At 43.9% G+C, this 7131-nt stretch overlaps 1 protein-coding gene across 1 annotated transcript; it reads right to left on the reverse strand.

Moving 5' to 3' along the window:
* Positions 1-215: 215 nt before the first annotated feature.
* On the reverse strand, positions 216-4114 carry LOC138890489 (uncharacterized). Its single transcript, XM_070173879.1, has 5 exons — positions 3458-4114; positions 2967-3343; positions 1857-2619; positions 1129-1277; positions 216-486 (listed from the first exon to the last, which is right to left on the reverse strand). Exons 1-5 carry the CDS (start codon positions 4112-4114, stop codon positions 216-218), a joined length of 2217 nt encoding a protein of 738 aa, XP_070029980.1.
* Between the last annotated feature and the right edge of the window lie 3017 nt (positions 4115-7131).

Raw genomic sequence — 7131 nt, forward strand, 5'->3', positions numbered from 1 at the left:
ATGACCTTTGCCTCAAACTGCTTTGTGACCTCCTCTTTAATCTTTACACTCATATCTGTTTTAAACTTCCTCAACTTCTGCTTGACGGGAGGGAATGCCGGGTCAGTGGGTAATTTGTGAACCATCAAGTCAGTGCTTAGACCCGACATGTCATCATATGACCATGCAAAAATATCTTGGTACTCAAACAATGCTTTAATTATCTCCTCCCTGAGTTAAGGTTCAAGACGGACACTTATCTTAGTTTCTCTGATATTATCGGGGTCCCCTAAATTGATTGCTTCTGTATCACTCAGGTTAGGCTTGGGTTTTTCTTCAAAATGGCTTAATTCTTTACTAATCTCTTCAAGGGCCTCGTTCTCATCATATTCTGATTCATCATCACACTCTATTTCTTGAATTATTATTTCAGAATTAGGTTGGCTCTTAAGACCGCGCCGAAGATTCCTCATGCATGTCATGTCATTAAAACCAGCACAAAAAGAACTGTACAAGGAAGAAAAGAAAAACTATCAGGAATAATGAAAAAGGGAAATTGCATTTCATTGAAATTAACAGTTAACAAGGTTTATACATCCAAACGGACGGAACATAGAATCTGAATTACAACCCTAGAATAATCCAGATAAACTGAAACAAAATCAAAGCAAACTACCAAAACTCCTTCCTGGTGGGGAGAGGAGTAGCTTCCCAATTGTTAATCTTTGTACTGGGCCCAACAAATTGCACATCCGCCTTGCTAGAACCCTCTCTAGCTTCCACCATGTTCACATCATCGAATAACTTCTCAAACCTTTCAATCAACTCCTTATCAGGACCAACCACAAAACTGGGGAACTGTTGTTACTGGGCGTTTCTTGGTGTCGAGCCTGACAAATGATCTGGAGAGACGTGGGATGGGCTTTGGGAGGACCCCATGCCCTCTATTTCAGTTTTTTGGCTCTTTTCACGTCTGCAACTATGGGCTTGAACCCCAAACCAAATTTAGCCAAGTTTTTGGGGAGAGACACCAGTTGTACGATACCTTGCAGAGACGCACCCAAACCCTTGCCAGGTATAAAACCATTTTTCAGCATTTTAACAGCTACCATGACTGATGCAGCAGCTACCCTCGAAATTGGGACGCACTTCCCTTCTAGAATTTTCTCTACCGACACCATGTCAAGAACCTGGTAAACCCAAGGACCCTTATCATCTTCAACCTCAATGAGCGAAACAACGGCATCACCGGGAGCACGCAAATTATCCTCGTCGTGCACAACGATTTCATATCTATCCTATTCGAACTTTACCATCTGATGTAGTGTAGAACTGCCTTGGTAGCATGAATCCAGGGTCGACCCAACAACAGATTGTAAGAAACAGCCACATCTAGCACCTGGAATTCTATGGTAAATTCAATTGGTTCGATTGTCAGCTCGAGCACTATGTCACCGACTGAATCTTTCCCTCCACCATCAATTCCCTGAACGCAGATACTGTTCTTGTGAATTCTTTTATCATCCACTTTCAACTTGTTCAGAGTGGAGAGAGGGCAAATATTCGCACTGGAACGATTGTCGACCAGTACCCAGGTAACCACAGAATCTTCATATTTCACCGTAAGATAGAGGGCTCTATTGTGCTCAGTACCCTCCACGGGCAATTCATCATCAGAAAAAGGTGACTCTGTTTACCTCAAAAATCTTGTTGGCTATCTTTTCCAAGTGGTTTACTGAGATTTTGTTAGGAACGTGGGCCTCGTTTAGGATTTTCATCAAGGCCCGACGGTGTTCGTCTGAATGGATTAACAATGACAACAATGAAATCTGAGCAGGCATCTTCCTCAACTGCTCCACAATGGAATAGTCTTGCACTTTTATCTTTCTCAAAAACTCTTCTGCCTCTTCTTCGGTCACAGATTTCTTCACCAGCACTGGGTTATCCTTGGAGATTTTAGCTTTTCTTAACTCCTCAGGGGCAAAGCATCTCCCCGACCGAGTCAATCCATGAGTCTCATAGACTTCTTCTTTAAATTCTTTGCCTTTGTAAGTCACTGTCACCCGCTGAAAATTCCAAGGGAAAGCCTTGCTGTTGACTATCAGAAGCTGGGTTACAGGTTTGATAATGACAGGATCTGTGCGAGCACCCTCCACAATTACGACAGGCTTGTTCGCCACCCCTGGCACCACCACTTTTGCTTTTTCTTGTCTCACTGCAACATCACTTGAGGACCCCTTCTTGACTACCACAGATGGTTCACTATTTGCCCTGTTCAACTTGATCCCTGACTTCTCACTTGTTGAAGTCTCAACCGGCCTGGGTTCACATGACCGAATCATCATGACGGTCTGCGAAGGCTTCTTAGGCTCCCCTCCCTTATGCACTGTCTCGATCATATGTGTCTCATGATGGGCCGGCAATGGGTTCTGGTTGATATTGGGCACCTCTGGTGCTTGGACTTCAATCCGATTGGTATCAATAAGCTCTTGAATCGTTGTTTTTAATTGCCTGCATTTCTCTGTGTCGTGCCCCGGAGCACCAAAACAATATTCGCAACTTACAGAATGATCAAGATTTCTCGGGGGAGGGTTTGGAAATTTTGTCTCGATCGGCCTCAATATATCCAGTTGTATCAACCTGTGGAACAAACTAGTATAGGACTCTCCCAATGGCGTGAAGGTTTTCTTCTTCTGCAACCTCTCATTCTTAAATGCTTGATTGGGCCGGAAAGCTGGTCTAGTGGGGTTTTGGTAGGCTCTTAAGGGTGGATAGGCATTTTGTGGAGCTGGGTATGTATTTTGTGGGACTGACGCACGCCATTGTGCGTGGGCAGGAGGTTGCTGTATGTTTGGGCATGGTGGACAGAAAAATGGGGGTCTGGTGGTGGGTAGTAGTGTTAGGGTGGATTATATGGGGTGTGGGGGTAGGTTCGGTGGTGGGGACGAGGCTGATGATAGTGGTAAGGTGAACCCCTAGGCCCGAACCAAGTCCCTGACTCAACTGTTGCGACATCCTCTTTCTTCTTCTTTCCAATTGCTCCCCCAGTACTGTTTTGAATGGCCTGGGTGGTTGCCTTAATAGCTGAGCAGCTCATGATTTTGTTGGACTTGAGCTCTTCTTCTACCATGCCCCCCATTTTCACTATTTCGTTGAAGGACTTGCCTACAACTGATACCAGCTGACCGAAATAAGTAGGCTCTAAGGCCTGCAAGAAATAATCCACCATTTCACTTTCTTTCATCAGAGGGTCAACCCTCGCTGCTTGCTCTCTCCAATGAAAACCATACTCCCTGAAACTCTCATTGTGCTTTTTCTCAAGTTTCATCAAAGACAAACGATTCGGAATAATCTCAAGATTATACTGGAAGTGACAAGCAAATGTCTGGGTTAGATCATCCCATGTGTACTATCTTCCATGATCCTGCTGAGTGTACCACTCCAACGCTGAACCACTCAGACTCTGACTGAAATATACCATTAGCAACTCGTCTTTCCCGCTAGCTCCCCTCATTTTGCTACAAAACCCTCTCAAATGTGCCACTGGATCACTGTGCCCATCGTACAAATCAAACTTGGGCATCTTAAACCCTGTCGGTAATTGCACATCTAGAAATAGACATAGATCTTTGTAAGCCACACTTACTTGACCTCCCAACCCCTGCATGTCTCTGAATGACTGTTCCAGGCTTTTAATTTTCCTGAATATCTCCTCATGTTCGGGATTATTGGATGGTTTCTCAGCCTCCACAGGGAGATCAAAACGAGGCGTGTAGGAATAGGGTTCTGGAGCTTTGAAAGTGGGCTCCGGGGGATAATACTGATTATCATGAATGGGGAACAAAGGCTCGCTGAAGGATATGTGGAGTGTAGCGGGAGGGGGCGCCACAAAGACAGGAGTGGCTGGTGGAGGAGGGTATGAAACTGGTTTGGGTGGTGGAGCTAGTGGTGTTTGGGAAGTTGTGCTCTGGTAATGTTGGTAAATGGGAAAGCCCGGGGACGAATCGGTGGCAGGATGATCCTGAGACTGAGCCAATGGTAGGATGAAGGCAGGATTGGCGGGGTAAGCTGGTAGTGGTTGCCCTTTTGCCCATGCCTGGTACATTTCGGCCATCTGCTGTTTCAGCTTATACATCTCTTCTTTCATCAAATTAACCTCCGACTCTTCTACCTTCCTCGAGGATCCATAACACTCACATCAAGTTCTTTAATAGCCATGATCGTCTTGTTTTTGGACCGGGTGTTGTATGGGTGAGTTGCCAGAATGCCACACAAACTAACCACCTGCCTGTTACTTGACGACAACAACAAACTTGTTAGCGATAAGGGTTTAACAGATAGGCAACTGCATATTTGGGGAATGAATGCACCTAAGCAGTTAACCGTTTCTATTATGCACTTGATCGGTTGCTTGCGTCATTCTAGCTGTCCCTCATTTGCAACCTCTCTTTTTCTTTTCTCTTTTTTTTCATTCTTGCCTTTCTTTGCTTGACTTCCCTTTGTTTTTTATTCTCCCATTGTTTCGTCCCCACGGTTTCTTATTTTTTCTCTCTTTCCTCTTTTTCCCCTTTTCTTTTTTTCTCTTTTTTTTTGGTTATGGTCGAATCCTACAGAGTGTAAAAATAAATAATAAAACATTTTGGAATTTTCAAATTTTCATAAAAATAAAATGTTTTGATTACAACGACTCATCTTACCGAATTTTAACCATAAAACCAACAGACTTGAAAACGAAAACTAACAGACTCCAGCAGCAAGATGAAAAGACAGACTCAAAAACGAACTAACAGACTCTCACAGAAAGAAAATACAGACCCAAGTAAAAATCATGAATATATCAATGCCTCAAATGCTCCTAGGGCCCGTGTGACATCATTCGGTCTCACCACGGGCCTATATGTGAGATCCCCCTGCAACCGCTCCAACTCACTCATTATCTGGTGAACGAATGTCATCACTACAGCGAAGAAAGTGGTACGAGTCATGTACTCGCACGCTTGGCATTTCACGACAATGTAATCACCAATGGCTCTGATCCTCTCTCGGATTCTACCCTTTTCCTGAATCAAACGCCCTATCTGCTGATTTCGGGCTTCCAACACCTGAGTGTCGTGATGGTTTTGATTTTGCAATTGTTATATTTCTTCCTCCATCTGAGCCATCAAATCATAACAATGTTCCCTGTCAGCTTTAAAGTCCTTGGCCTATTTGGCTGCCTCATTCTCAAGGGTAGTTACTTTTCTCTTCAGATTGGTGATTGTCCCTTCATAATTCCTTTTCATTTGTTACACAAACCGTGCCCGCCCCTCTGCTTTTTTTGCCAATTAAGCCCGGACTTTTACTAGATTGGACTCAGACTTTTCTAAGTCATCTTGACACTCAAGGGCTTTCTTTCTAAGACCGTTTATAAGCCTTTCATCCGATAGGCTTCTTCCCAGGTTTCTAGCAACTATTCTCATCTTCTGGATTTGTGCTTTGAGGGCTTCATTCTCTTGAGTTAGACTTTTCTTTTCACCTTCATCTGCGGCCACCTGAATACTGTTTCCAAACTTGAGGCCCCTAATCTACCCTTCCAGCTTACTTATTTTAGCCATATAGCTTTCTTCTTTTTCTAACCAGCCCCACTGCTCTTGTGAGTCGTTGGTAAATTGTTGGACATGAGCTCTCTTAGCAGGTCTCTCAGGAACCTGAAACCTTTTGCCGAACCAAATAACGTACTTGGGGTCTACCTCACCTTTGGCTAAGTCCCGAACGATGGTCTTAGGTTTAAGAAATCTGCATTGATTCCACACCTGGCGAACTCTTCCTTCCAGAAATGCGGCCTTTGGGCCCAGCTCTATGACATGTCTACTCAGATCCTCGTCGTGGGGAATGGTTTGAAATCTGCCCAGTTTGCGCAACACCCTGTGAGGAGCGTATGGCTGGATGTTGCCCATAAAGAGAAGATAACACACTTCAGCTGACATGTATACTGTTTCGGTGACAGGAAGCCATCTGAATGCCCACTCAATTTTATCGGCAGTCAAAAAACTCAAAAGTGCAAACCAAGCCTCAGTACCCTCGGGGAAGGCTTCGGTTTTCAAATTCTTTGATGCATTTCAAACCAGTCAAACCGTGGTTCATATATCCAACACGGTGGCAGAGATGCTCCTGCATCCACAATTGTAGTAGCAAGTTACAACCCTGGAAGAATTTTCCCCCTTCCTGACAAATGGTCAAAGCTCGATAAATCTCAGACAAAATCAGGGGGACCAAGGTTCCATTAACTCTCTTGATTGCAACATCAACCATTCCCACGAGGCCCAATTCTATGTTGACATTGTCTCGTAGACAAACTATAGTACCCAAGAATGACACTATAAAAACTAAACCTCGCATTGCCTCCCACTTATCTTTATTTCCGGCATAAGTCAAACCAGTGTTCGGTGCTTCGAAGCCCTGGGGGTTACCATAGCGATGATACAAGAACTAAAAAGTGCAATACCCTTCAGACAAACTCCCATCCTAAACGTCCCAGCTAATACTCAACATGTCGAGAAATTTGTGTAGGATACCGGTCTTGGTGACACAGGGTAAAAACTTCTAAGGTTTCCACTAAGGCTGGCGTAACCCGCAATTTCCTCTAGCGTGGGTGTGAGCTCGAAGTCAGAAAAGCGGAACACATTGCGAGTCGGATCCCAAAAAGGTATTAGGGTTTCAATCACGTCCAATCTTGGCTTGATGTTCAAAAGTCCGATAAGGCCACCCAAAACTTTGACCACAGTTTCTCTATTGTCTTTCCCTAAATCGTTCCATCACATGTGGAGCTGTAAGGGGATCTCTTTAAGAGCTGAGAAGGGTTCATTTTCGTCTGTGCTCATCCTGCACATTTATTAGGGTGATTTTAATTAGGAGAAAAATTATGACTCATTTTGACTCAAAAGTTATCACTATTTTTCAAAATTTTCATAAAAATATCCGGTTTTGCCAATACGGCCATTCCACACTTCAAGGAAGAAGATCTTAAGGCTGTGTTCGCTAACCGGCCAAAACCTTGCAAAAAGACCAAAGGCGACTGTTCTTGCAAAAACAGCCTTCCGGCGCCCTTTTGGGGACATTCGGTTATTTTTTACACGAATAGCATCACCTTACTTATTTACAATAAAAATAAAT

Source organism: Nicotiana sylvestris, chromosome 4, assembly GCF_000393655.2.
Source record: "Nicotiana sylvestris chromosome 4, ASM39365v2, whole genome shotgun sequence".
Taxonomy (NCBI): domain Eukaryota; kingdom Viridiplantae; phylum Streptophyta; class Magnoliopsida; order Solanales; family Solanaceae; genus Nicotiana; species Nicotiana sylvestris.

What these genes read in the sequence shown, in the direction of transcription:
- LOC138890489 (XM_070173879.1), bottom strand. Translation starts at nt 4,114, where the DNA reads ATGTATAAGCTGAAACAGCAGATGGCCGAAATGTACCAGGCATGGGCA. An exon ending in ACAGTTGAGTCAGGGACTTG is followed by an intron (nt 2,620 to 2,966) that starts GTTCGGGCCTAG and finishes TTTGTTCCACAG; the next exon opens with GTTGATACAACTGGATATAT. An exon ending in GAGAAAATTCTAGAAGGGAA is followed by an intron (nt 487 to 1,128) that starts GTGCGTCCCAAT and finishes TTCCTTGTACAG; the next exon opens with TTCTTTTTGTGCTGGTTTTA.